This window comes from Danio rerio, chromosome 12, assembly GCF_052040795.2.
Source record: "Danio rerio strain M-AB ecotype USA chromosome 12, GRCz13ab, whole genome shotgun sequence".
Taxonomy (NCBI): Eukaryota; Metazoa; Chordata; class Actinopteri; order Cypriniformes; family Danionidae; genus Danio; species Danio rerio.
In genome coordinates, this window is record NC_141032.1 from 31,535,374 (window position 1) to 31,548,158 (window position 12,785).

The 12,785-nt window shown below is 35.3% G+C and overlaps 1 protein-coding gene across 2 annotated transcripts; it reads right to left on the reverse strand.

Moving 5' to 3' along the window:
• Positions 1–147: 147 nt before the first annotated feature.
• si:ch211-214e3.5 lies at positions 148–10,211 on the reverse strand. 2 transcript variants are annotated; one of them, XM_087276487.1, is made up of 2 exons: positions 10,146–10,211; positions 148–6,580 (listed from the first exon to the last, which is right to left on the reverse strand). In XM_087276487.1, exon 2 carries the CDS (start codon positions 6,560–6,562, stop codon positions 2,321–2,323), a length of 4,242 nt encoding a protein of 1,413 aa, XP_087132613.1. In that variant the 5' UTR covers positions 6,563–6,580; positions 10,146–10,211; the 3' UTR covers positions 148–2,320. The 2 variants fall into 2 exon arrangements, with proteins under 2 accessions (XP_087132613.1, XP_087132614.1); XM_087276488.1 differs by having other exon boundaries at positions 148–6,644.
• Positions 10,212–12,785: the final 2,574 nt, after the last annotated feature.

Consider the following 12,785-nt stretch of genomic DNA (forward strand, 5'->3'; position numbering starts at 1 on the left):
GCAACACTGCCACCTGGTGGTGAGTGCTTTTTTTTAAAAAAAAGCTTTATTGCAAAATAATTGTTTAAAAAGTCACATAAATATAAAAAACAACCCGTGAGGCAATAAAGTTCTCAAATAAAAGTAGTCATAAAAATAACCATGTTGTTCAAAGGTATTTACATTTATTAAAGAAGGAACTGCAAGGAGGTAAATACAGTACAATATAGTGTCAACCTGGTGCATCACATTTTAGGCACTTTGCATAAAAAAATAAACTCGTCTCTCTGATCCTAATAAAACCTGTGTGACTTGGGCATTACAACAAGGAAGGACATTTTTGCTTCAGGACACAACATCATTTGGTTGACAGATGTCTGAGTGAAAACATTATTATTTTTGCTCATTTACGGCGTTACATGTTTCAAGCTAGGCCATTTGAGCCGAATATAGTCAACAGTTAATGGTTTGCATAAACAATTCCACTACATCACGTGTATAACAGTGATTGTCATGTCACAAAGAGAATGACAAACAAACTGAGTGAATATTAAAAACAGCTGACGACGTGTGTTAGAAACAAATGTGAACAGACCAAACATTAGAAGGTAAAGCCTCCGATTTAAGCTATGATAAAGGAATATATCGACTGAATAATGAAGGATGGATTATTACCTCTCTGCCATCAAAGCTTCTTTCAAACACAGTAGACGAAGACAAATGAACACATCTGTCAATTGCGGAAATCACTTTAGCAGTTCGTCTGAAGTTGGAAGATTAATTCAACTCAATTTAAAAGCACCATTATGGTCACTGTATCAGTTCTGGACAGTGTTTACATAAGTTGACCAATTAAAACTTGCATCAAATGCTTTTAACCGTTCATATACAACAGAAAATGCTTGATATTGGGGTTATCAATGAGAAAATAAATTCATAAAATGAACAAATCGGTTGAAAACAATCAATGTAGCCTAGCGAGGATCAATGGTCAAAATGTAATCTTTGAACTCTGCTAAGCACACAGGAATCTAACAAATCTGGACTTTAGCGTGGAAAAGAAGCAGACTCTCATTAAAGCTTTGAGGCAGAATGAGGCACTCAAGTATCACAGAAACAACACAGTTAGTGTTTGGTTGGCTATTTGAGGTTTGTTGGCTTGCATCTCAATGTATCCTGTTTTTACCATAAAAATAAAAACATTTAGAGGTGCTTTTCTTCATTTGAAATAAGGGAAAGAACAACAAATAGCACCAACACTACAACCAACAGGTATCAGAAATCCTTTACAGAAAAACAACTATCATATAGTTTATTATTGCTACTGAAATGACACCGGGTCTGATTTGATATAATGAAGGGAGATGTGTGGTACCAGGGAAACATAAAGGTGAGCCTAAAAAACAACATGAGGGAAAAAATACATTGTATTAATAGTAAACCACCTCAAATGAGAATTTTCCTCAAAAGGAAGGCTTCCACAGGAACCAGTTGGGATTGTTTTTAGTCAATATTTTCATAAAAATAACAATTAACGGGATATTTCCAACCTAAAACTTAATATCTAATCATTTCCTCTCACATTCCATACTTCCAATTGTGATATCTTGAGACAATATATTACAAAATTATCTGTTTTGTATTCATATAGTGAACGTCAAGGGGTAATGTTTGGTGAAACATTCTTCAGAATGTTGTTTATTACTTTATTTTTAACCTCCTAATACTTTAGGGTGAGTAAATGACCACGTTTCAATTTTAGGCAAACTATCCCTTTAAATTTGCAGATATTTCCATTCATTTTGAAGATTGTTTTTACACTCTCTTAACTATGGTCCAGTGATGTAGGTATGACATATGTATCGAACTTAAACCGTACTTAAATGATACATAATGTTTAAATCTACAATCAAACAAAGCTTCAGAATTAAAAGACAACTCTTTATAAACTGGACAGTTCACTCATTCAAAGAATGTGAAATTACCTGAGAAATTGATTCAATTGTCTGCATTAAAAGAGGTCTATAAGAGACAGCACCATCTTTATACCAGTGATCTTTCTGCTTGCACCATAAACATACAGTGTGTCCAGTTTTCACAGTTCCGTTCTATACATACTCAAGGGTTTCTGATTTAAATATACAAGGGTGAAAATTATATACATACAAAATTTTTTCAGGTACCAAACTCTTCTCTATTACACTATACCCTTTAAAAGCTTCAGGAGAACAAAACAAATCTATGGAAAAATAAGACAAGTTAACTGTATCTGTACTATTAAAAAAGGATTACAAAAAATCTGTTTTCTACAATGAAGGATGGCGTTTGGCCTGTAGTTGCATTAGTACAGCTTGCTCCAGCCTCTCGTTGCCTCCATTAGATGGCGTTGACCATGACCAATCCAGTCCTCTTGGTTTTTGAAAACTCTGCCACAAAACCAGCAGCAAAACTTCCTCTGCTGATCTAAACCTGAAGTTGAGGATCTCACCACCTCATACTTATTTCTGGAGGTCTTTTTTAACTTTAGTTTCAGAATGAATCTCTCTCGAACATTGCCTCCTACTGGCCTGGATTTCTTGGTGTCACTGCCACTGGAAGCATTCTGCTTTGAAAGTGTACTTGGAGACTCGGAGAGGGCTTTAACTGTACTTTCGGACAGTGCCACCTTGAGAACTTCGCCTTTGTATTTGTTCACGGATCTCATAATGCTAGCAACTTCAGGAATGTCTGCATCTGGGTGGTTAAGCACAACCACAGGCTGGTTTCGACGGGGATATTTGATTTCTTGGAGTGGACTAAAGGGACAGAGCCTCAGCAATCTCACGACATCTTTCGCACCAGGCTCCCAATCTGAGGTAGCATCTTTCTCAGCTGACGACTTGCTTGAGACTCTCCTCATTTTTGAGCTCTCTCGCATTTCCTCTAACGAAGCCCTTCGCCTCCGTTTCCTTTGGCTTAGTGGACGGTTGGAACCGGGGACAAGTGGTGACTTCTGTAATGCTCCATTATGATCAGCCCTGCTTATCCTTTTGATTTGAATTTTGGATTGGGGCAGAACATGTTGAAGCTGGGACGCAGGGATGAGTTTATGGGTGAGACCTTGGAGATTAGTAGAAGTTTTGAAACCTGCAGACGTGTTGTTAAGAGACTGATTTGAGGACATTAACAAGTAGGGTGACTGTAAAGAGTTTGTGGCAAGGTATATTGGCTTTTTGGCAGTGCTGTATGGAGCGGAGAGAAATCTAGTGCCATCGGGTCCTCTAACTACCTTAAGGAAAACACGGTTTTTGCCAGCCTCATTTACTTGGCTGTCCTGACTCAGGGTTTGTCCATCTGTACTGTTCAAAAGTATTCTTGACTTAGCTGAAGAAATGTATCTAACCAAGTAAGCTTGTCTCCCAGCCTGTAATGAACTACCTTTATCTGCTGAATTCACAGGCACGGCCAATACAGGGCGAGTAGCAAGCACAGTCTTAGAACTTGGACCAGTTGACTCACTACTAACAGGGAGTGGTCTCTGAACTAAATAACAAGTCTGTGGCACATTAGCAGCTGGTTCTCCAGATGAGGACTTGACAGCACCTGATAAGAGAATTGAAGCTTTAAGGGCTGAGGCATTGACAAAGTAGCGGTTTCCACTTTGTGCTGTTTGGACTGATGCTTCACCTTTATTTTCAAGACCTGAACTTTGAGCAGACAAGCCAATTCGACCTCCATTTAATGTGAGAGCTACTCCCTTAGTCTTGCAGGCCGTTTCAATCCCCGGTTTCACATAGGACACATTAATTTTAGGAGAACAGGCCTTAGTTATCAGCTTGAAGCCCGCTCCGCTTTTTAGCTGAACGGGCACAGGATATGGAGTGTCTGTAGTCTGAAGGAACATCTGCTGCTTTCCTTCAGGTGTTTGCAAGATCCGAAGTGTGGTTTTGGTGGGTCTTACAGTTTCTTGTACTGGAGCTGAAGACATCATCCTTTCTTTCTCAAGTTGCTGGCTGATAATGGCGTCTGAGTGCTTTTCAAGTATCTTACCCAGAACAGCTGCATTATTCAAGCTTGGCGCTGTATTTTCATTTGCAACAGCAGGACCTTCCGGTTTCTTTTCTGTTGATAAACTAGTCGCTTCTCCTCCTTTTTCTGGAAGCACAGGAATGAGTGAATCATCAACAGTAGCTATGCACTCATCAACCTCGATATCACTATCTGACACTCGCTCTAATGTTTTCTCTCCACTTTCAGAGACCAAATCACTCTCATTAGGTCCTTCCTTGCTATCTTCTTCAGCTGGAAGAGGTGGTGATGCTGGCAGAGTCAAGCTCCAGTCACCAAAATCCTCCTCGCACTCTTCTTCCTCAAGTTCTTGTGAGTCTTCTTCAGGCTGCATTGACTCAGGGGAGCTCCCAGAGGTATCTTTAGAATAATTATGGAAACTAAAGACCTCTTGGCTTGGGGAATTTAGAAAGTTGTTTTCAACCTCCGAGAGAGAATCTCTGGGATTTTTATATTCAGTTTTACCTTTACTAGTTTTATTTTTTGAGTCTGTCTCGGTGGCTTTGTTATTTATTACCTCTGTGGAATTTTCAAGTACAATGTTTGAAGCTTGAGAGTTAGAAAAGCCATTTGAACAAAACTGAGAGCTCTCTCCTAATTCTGCGTCACAGGTCTTTTTGTCAGTCACCTCACATAGTGAAGTCTTAGCTTTGACAGAATTAGGACCTTGCCTTTCTTCAGCCACAGAACTTGTAGTAGGTTCATTGTTATTCTCAAATGATTCACCACCTTTAGAACTAAAATGAGGTTCCTGGATAAGAGTCGTTTTAGAAAATGTTGCATCTGCAGTTGGAAGTTTAGATTTCAGGATATCAGCATTTGTGGGCTTGTCATCTACAGAAATTTCAGAGTCAGACCTTGAATGTGAAACAGCATCAGTAAGTGTGGATTCTTCGTCCATTAGAGAAGCTAATGCTGTAGTCTTGCATTTGGATGCATTCACTGGAGCCGTCAGCAAATCAGAAAGTGTGGTGGCTGAATTTGATGTCTGGGTATCATCAGTGAGTCTTTTTTCACTTGGATAAAGGAAAGACATCTCGTGAGGAGGAGGCGATGACCTCCCATTCGATCTATGGCTCGGACACAGGGAAAGCGAGCGATCTTTTGATGCTGTTGACAGTACTTTAACACTATGTGCAATTTCAGCATCCTCATTAACCTGCCCCGACTTTCTTGTGGTCTCAAAGTAAACCTTGTGCTCTTCTGTCAAGGGGTAATGGTGGCCAATGTGGTTTTCAACCTCGTGTGACTCCTCCGCTATTAAAGAGGCTTCATTTGATTCTCCAGACTCTAAACTTAAAAGAGATGCTATTGATGAAGAGCAAGGACTGCTGGTTGGTTTATTTTCATCTTCACTAATATGTGACTCAAAAACCTCACTTTCAGTGGAGTCCTCTTGTTTTGTTGGTATGACCTTTAGAACTAAATGCTTTTTGCCATCTACCATCTTAAAGCCCATGACTTGCGTGGTGCAGTTTGGTGGAATAGAAATTTTATTTTTTACCATAAGAACAGTCAGTCCATTGCCATGTCCTGGACTTCCAGGACTAATCTCATGCTCTTGTAACTTTGGTTGCTGTGTTGCTGATGGAATGAGCTGCAATATTTGTGGCTCACTTTTAAGGGGAGATTTTGTCCATTTATTACTCTCTTTTTTAACCCCGACGGCTCTTTCAAGAAACTGCTGGGTGTCCTCCAAGGTTTTTTCAGGATTAATCAACCTGCCGTTATGATCAAAAAGACCTACACCAGGAATAGCGTTATATTTTGACATCCACTGTGATTCTCTGGACCCTCCACCTGGAGGAGACTTTTTAAGCAACAATTTTAGACCAGATGAATTGTCCTCATTTGGTCTCCACTTGTTCATCTCCTCACCATGTGCCAGAGTAAGATGTTTGCTCAGGTACTCCCTGCGAGCGTTGTGATTGAGTTCATTGTGATGATGGATGTGCTGAACAAAGGTTCCTGCATCTCGGGTGGAGAACTCACATTTTTTACAGCTAAACTGTCCATTACGGCTGTGGCAGCTTGTAAAGTGCCTGGTAAGCAAAAGAAGTGAATACTGCACCCCATCATTGCAAATCTCACACGTGACTAATGTGTTTCGATGCCCAATGCGATGTCGCTGAAGAGATGAGAATTCATTGGTGACAAATAAGCATAAATCACAAGGATAAGTTGGAGGAGTCCCCTTGTGTACTCCTTGAAAATGTTTCAACAAGTCGTTAGGGCTGTAAGTGGTGTCGTCTTTGCACTCAGAGCAACAAAAACTCAGTATTTTTCCAGAGAAGATTGCACCCTGCTGCATCTTACATGGAGTCTTTCCAGAAGCTTTGCCGTCTGTCTGAAGATTATCAGTGGCTGAGTCCTCAGGGGCCGTTTCATCTTGGTCACAATGCTCATTGCAAGAGGCTGTTTCTGGAAGCTGATGCGCCAATTCAACAGGCAAAGTGTGGTCCAGTGAGGAGTCCTCATGCTGGCTCTGGTCATGGTTTTCAGGCGGATCATCTGATGTTGTCAGGTCAACCTCCATGCTTTAGAATAAAAGCTCCTGTAGTTTTTGAAAAACAAACAAACAAACAAAACGTTATTTGACAAATGTATTAGGGAAACAACTGTGCGGTTAATGTTTTATAGCATTTAAGATAACCATCCCTATTAAAAACACACTTAGTTACCTACACTGTTAAACCCAACAGTCAACTTTATTAAATGAAATAAGTGTAGTTAACTCAAAATTGACTGAAAATTAATTTGACTTATTTGAAAAGAGTTTTGAATGATATGAATGATACATACATAAACACATATAAACGTTTATACATTAAAAAAAAAAAAAAACAATCTAAATTTTAAAAACTTTAAAGAATTTAAGATGCAGATGACCGTAAAATGCACCATACTAGTTTTGAGAAAAGGATCCATAAAGGAGTTATTACAAAAAAAAAATCAACTTCTAAGAGCAATCTACATAACTAGGATTTGCTTACAATTACAGGCTACGTCTTTCCTTGTATGCTTCTTCTCTTTGAGTTCATCAAGAATACAGAACAAAAACATTTCAATACCATTCAACTGTAATTCCTAACATACATTTTTTCACACACCAAAGCCATTAACAGCAAAGTTACATATAGAAATACTACAAAAATAAAACATGGAAAAAACATTTAGAGGCTCTTAACAAGGGTCTAATTATTTTAATTTTAGTTTTTTGTTGTTGATCTGGACAAGGGTGGACAAAAGACATTGATTAAAACACCACATGTAAACAAAAATGTTTCTCCTTGTCAAATTAAGATTCAATTAACCATTTAAGTAATGAATGCTTATATAAAATGCTACTATAAAATACTGCATTAAAAATGTATTAAAATTTAATTAGGAGCCCGAAAGCAATCAGTGCCAAATTTCAAAACTGTGAAAATACTACTTTTGTGAAACTAGCTAAATTCTACAACTTACTTCACAGAATTTTAACAACAATAAACATTTTTTTAAAATCAACAATTCATGCAATCATACTACACATCTCATACTGCTAGAGTTTAACATGTATACTGCACACAGTATGCAGATTTTGAATAAAATGTAAACAGTAGGCATTAGATTTATTCGTTTTTTTATTTATTTAGATTTATTAGCGCAGAATATAGCACTTCCTATTTCCAGTGTATGGAATATCTGATTTTATTTATATGATGATGAATAGTTGCTACTTGAATTAAACATGCAGTGTCAATGTCATGTTACAAATGTAGTAAGGTTACATAACTGCTGTAATTTGTAAATGTAAATATGTAAATGTATTTTATTTCATTGCATGTCTTTGGACTGTGGGGGAAACCAGAGCACCTGGAGGAAACCCACGCGAACACGGGGAAAACATGCAAACTCCACACAGAAATGCTAACTTGCCTAGCCAGGACTTGAACTAGCAACATTCTTGGTGTGAAAAAAACAACAACACTGAGCCACCGTGCTGCCTGCTGTAATATTGTTTACATAAATAATATTTAGAAACTTAAAATGACTAATGTAATTTAACCACTGTTGCCTGTAAAATGTAATAATGTTATGCAATAATAATATTACAAAAATATATACACAACATTATATATTATTATATACATCTAAAATATATTACAATAAAAATTATACACACACACACACACACACACACACACACACACACACACACACACACACACACACACACAAAGAGAGAGTTTTTTTTCATTTAACAAATGTGATTTAACAATACTACAAGAATTAGTCAAATCGAAAATCTTTTTACTTATTTAATCCCACTGCAAATGTGCTTTTAAGTAAAGTGTGTGAAATGAGTCACAGGTGTATTTTACACGTAGTTGTCAATACTATATGAAAGTGGAGATGGCCATAATTTAACGTGATCATTAGAAGAGGTGTAAACCACCCATGGCTTCACAACTACCACAGTTTAATTGTAGTTTATCCCTCTGAAGTATGATTATCAATTCTCCATAAAAGCAGACATGAAAAAAAAAACTAGGAATAAAACATTTTAACCAAACAACCGACAACTATACATATATACCACGCTCAGCATATATAAGTACACCCCTCACAAATCTTTCTTTTAAATTATTATTTTTAATAGGGAGTTATGCAGTATTATATTTAAGCATATACATTAGATTAGTCAGCAAGCCAAATCTGGAGCTTATCTAACAAACTAACTAAATAACGGTAACTGATTGTAACTGTCCTCTTATTGTTTACCCAGGTATATTAGATCTGAAATTACATGCAAGTATGCCTTTAAAACAAATTCAGCACTATTTAATTGACTGTAAACAATGATGTACTTTAATAGTCATTTGCTGCTAATATGATTTTTCTATTCAGATTTCGCAAAGATTACTTTTAAAAAGTCAGAATGTGCAAATATAAAACCAACTTTACCTCAATTCCAAAATTCAGTACACCTAAATTTATGTTATATAAAAATATTAAATACAAATAAAAAAAATAGAATCAAGAGAAGCAAAAAAAATAGTTTTTGCAATATTTTGCTTGAATTTAATTGTATTATCATTCAATTTTTTAATATGTTTGGTGACTAAAATACTATTTTAATAAATATATCTGTTTTGTTTAAATGCATTAAAATACATTGCCTATATTTACTGAGAAAGTGATAAAAATATACATTTTAAAAATATGATGTAATTATGCTGAGTATTCAATAACAACTAACTGATATATTTTAAATAAAATGTATTCTTTATTGTTTTAAATCTTCTATTGTGTCCAATTAACCAGTCTGCCTGCCAATCAATGTAACTGTGGCCAGCATCACCAACATGTTCAAAACTAGGAAAACCAAGCAGTTTATTTTAGGAGCTGATGATTGCATGGCATTCATATGCTATTATTTTTTAAGGCTTTGAAATTGAGTACATTCAGAAAGTGAATGCAAGAACAACTAATATGTAAAAAAAGCATGCATCACTTCGCATGTAAACTTTACCAGCCTGATTACACTCTCAAACGTACATCAATGAACGTGTAAGTTATATTATGTCTTTACTGATTCTGCCATACCAGCCAAACTTTAGACCAGGATTTCTCTACATCACAATCACTCCACAGAGGCACAACGAACAAACTTTTTAAGAACAAAACACAAACCCAGCAAGGCAGAAACAACAAAGCAAAGCATCATCTGTGAATGACCCAAGTAGTTTTTCTAGATGAAGTTGACATTCAACAACTTTGTACACCGCGGACACGCACAATGCACAGCTAACTAAAAGGAAGTGCCATGTCAATCGACTCAACGCGACAATTATGGCCGAACATTTTGCGATGCACAGCGACTATCCTCCGCTTCTTTCTCCATGAGCCCATCCACAAAAGTCATTCCGTAACATGCCACGCTATTTATCCACATCAACAAATATAAAGCAACTCGCCCCCCACCCACGCTGGATGCAATCAAACGATTAAAAACAAAGAATACAGCGCGAGCTCACACCGCTCAAAAAAAGTGACCGTCGTGCTAGAATTAAATGCCGCTATGTTATTTGTGAAACCGCTGTGCTTAACAGTCTTTGTTTATAGATATTTACCTCTCCTTTCTCTTTAGACTGGTAGGTCAGTGACGGCCGCCATGTTTCATCCGGGTTCCGCTCCCTTCGCCGCGTGAGGCTGGCAGGAACTCAGAGCGGATGAATATGGATTACCTGAAAGACTCATTAGGTCGTCTTTATTTCGTTTAAAACCCCAAAACAAGTACTTTAAATTGAACACGAAGTTCTTTCGGTTAATTAGTGAGCTGGATTTGTTGTTTAAACTAACCAACATGTAGTTTTCGGTCAGTTATAGTTAAGTCTGTCTGTGTGTAAAAGTGGCCATGCATTACTGCTGTTTTGTAGACTCTAGAGACGCCATGACTCACTCTAGATCGTGGCACGCCATCTTGACCTACTATATCATTAGCTTTCCCTTACACCGTTATTATAACGTTTACAACGTTATTAATTCCTAAATATTAATATATGTCCACTTAACTGTATGACTAATTGTTCTACTGTAATGATGATGATATACGTACATGATAGCCTTATCTAACAGATTTATGTAACAAACCAAACATCAGGTTAATCATAATTTTCAATAAACATATGAATAAACTAGGCTATAATGTTACAGAGATGCATATTACAGTTGTTTAAGGCTTTCCACATTTAATTCCACACCATAAATTACTAACAATTTATTCTCCTCACTAAGAAAACAAAGGCTGTTTGCTAATGAGTGGTTTAAATAATACAGCTATGATTACAGTGTCCTTGTTACACATCTTCCATGTATAATATAACAAAAAATTATGCATAATAATAGCCGGCTAACTCATAAGTGCGTGTAGATTGTAATTTTACTGAGCAATTATTAACAAGGACACATAAGTTTATCCTAAAGTCCTTAAATTGTAACATGCTGCTTTATGACTACGATTTCGGTATGACTTTTTATGGTTACGTGACAGATTATAACAAATGCTGGACTCAAAGAGATGCAGATGACCCTTTTTCAAAATAAATGGATAAATATATTAATATATTAATAAATATATCCTGTTTATAATGCCTTTACATGTTGCTTCTAATATGAATACCATACAAATGTATTTTTACTCAAATAAAAAAATGCATTTTAAACCAAAAAAGAATATTAACCAATACGAGAAATCAGGCCTTGGTCACCAGAAGGGACAAAAATCCCACAAATAGGCTATGTTTTAGAATTTTATGTTTTTCCAATCATGAAATGTATCAAAGAGAACATTTCTCTTAGCTTTGTCCTAAATTCTCATAAAGGTTTAGAAACATAAATTTGTAAGCCACAAAATTAGCTATATCAGATTATCCAATGTTTTTTACAAGAGTATACCACTCTTTAAAAATAAATTGTATGTCCTTAGAAGTTTATAAATTAATCACATTACTATTATTGACAGAAAAAAATCCTATGCATATAGGCATCTGTGACAGGGGTCTATTCATATTAATAAAGGGATATCTCCAGTTGTCAAATGGTATGAAATAGTTCTACATGAGCTATTGTGTAGACTGATTGGGGCATATCAATCAAAGGGGTGTAAACTCATTAATCAAACCAGTTGACACCTATGACAGAAGTCAAAATCTTTTCTGATTGTCACAAAATGCTGACATTTGGAGGCAGATTAATCTTCCTCTTTATTGTATATGTAAAACTGTATTGATTAATTTGTTTTAAAATATAAAGTATATAGTTTTTTTCATGGTTGAGAGATTGTTCTAACACAACCACACTATTTATCACATTTAAGATCACTTCTCATAATTCTGACTGCTTGCTTTAAATGAAAGAGGAAAAACATTATGCAATGATTATAAAAAAAATATTAGAAATATTCCTGTCAATATTAAATATTTAGTAATGTTTTAGTAAAACTCCAGGTATTATATTCAGTCAAATAAACATCAGTATTAGCTTTTACATATCTTTGAAATAGTTAATGCATAATGTATTTAAATATAATTCATTAAATATTATGTATTCTATATTACATTAAACTTTAAAATTAATTATTAATTGTATTTTACTGCTTTTGCATATTGAATTATATATATGACTTCACAGAATTCACATAATATAAACATACATTATTGATACATATTGAATATTAAACAGTATAAGTTTTGAATACTTACATATTTTAAATATTGCTTTAAAATTTCTTATTCACTTATGTTTGATATGATCACAAACTGTCAAGTTTATTTATTTGTGTAGCGCTTTTCACAATAACTATTGTTTTGGAATAATAATCGGAATTCGGAAAAAATAAGGTTATTACTTACTAATAACTTTGACTAATTAACTAGTAACTAAAAGCATTTAACAGTTTAAGATATTATATATAAACACAATTAACCTGCAGTTGTATAGCATATAATTCAATTCAAGTTTGAATTCGATTCAGTTAAATTAATTTCAAGCTAAATGTATGGCCACAATGATTCATTTACAAATCTCACACTGTGTACTCTATGAAATAAACATATTAAATTGACATAAATATTGTTATTCTGCTGTGTAAAATAAATTACTTGTTTTTTATTTAAACACTGTCATTAAATAAATATTAAATCAACCTTTGCATTTTTAAATTGTATTTATTTAAGTGATTTAAATTATGTGTAAATGAAATATAATGAGCA

Excerpts from the sequence above, each read along its gene's own strand:
- si:ch211-214e3.5 (XM_087276487.1), bottom strand. The coding sequence starts at position 6,562 with ATGGAGGTTGACCTGACAACATCAGATGATCCGCCTGAAAACCATGAC.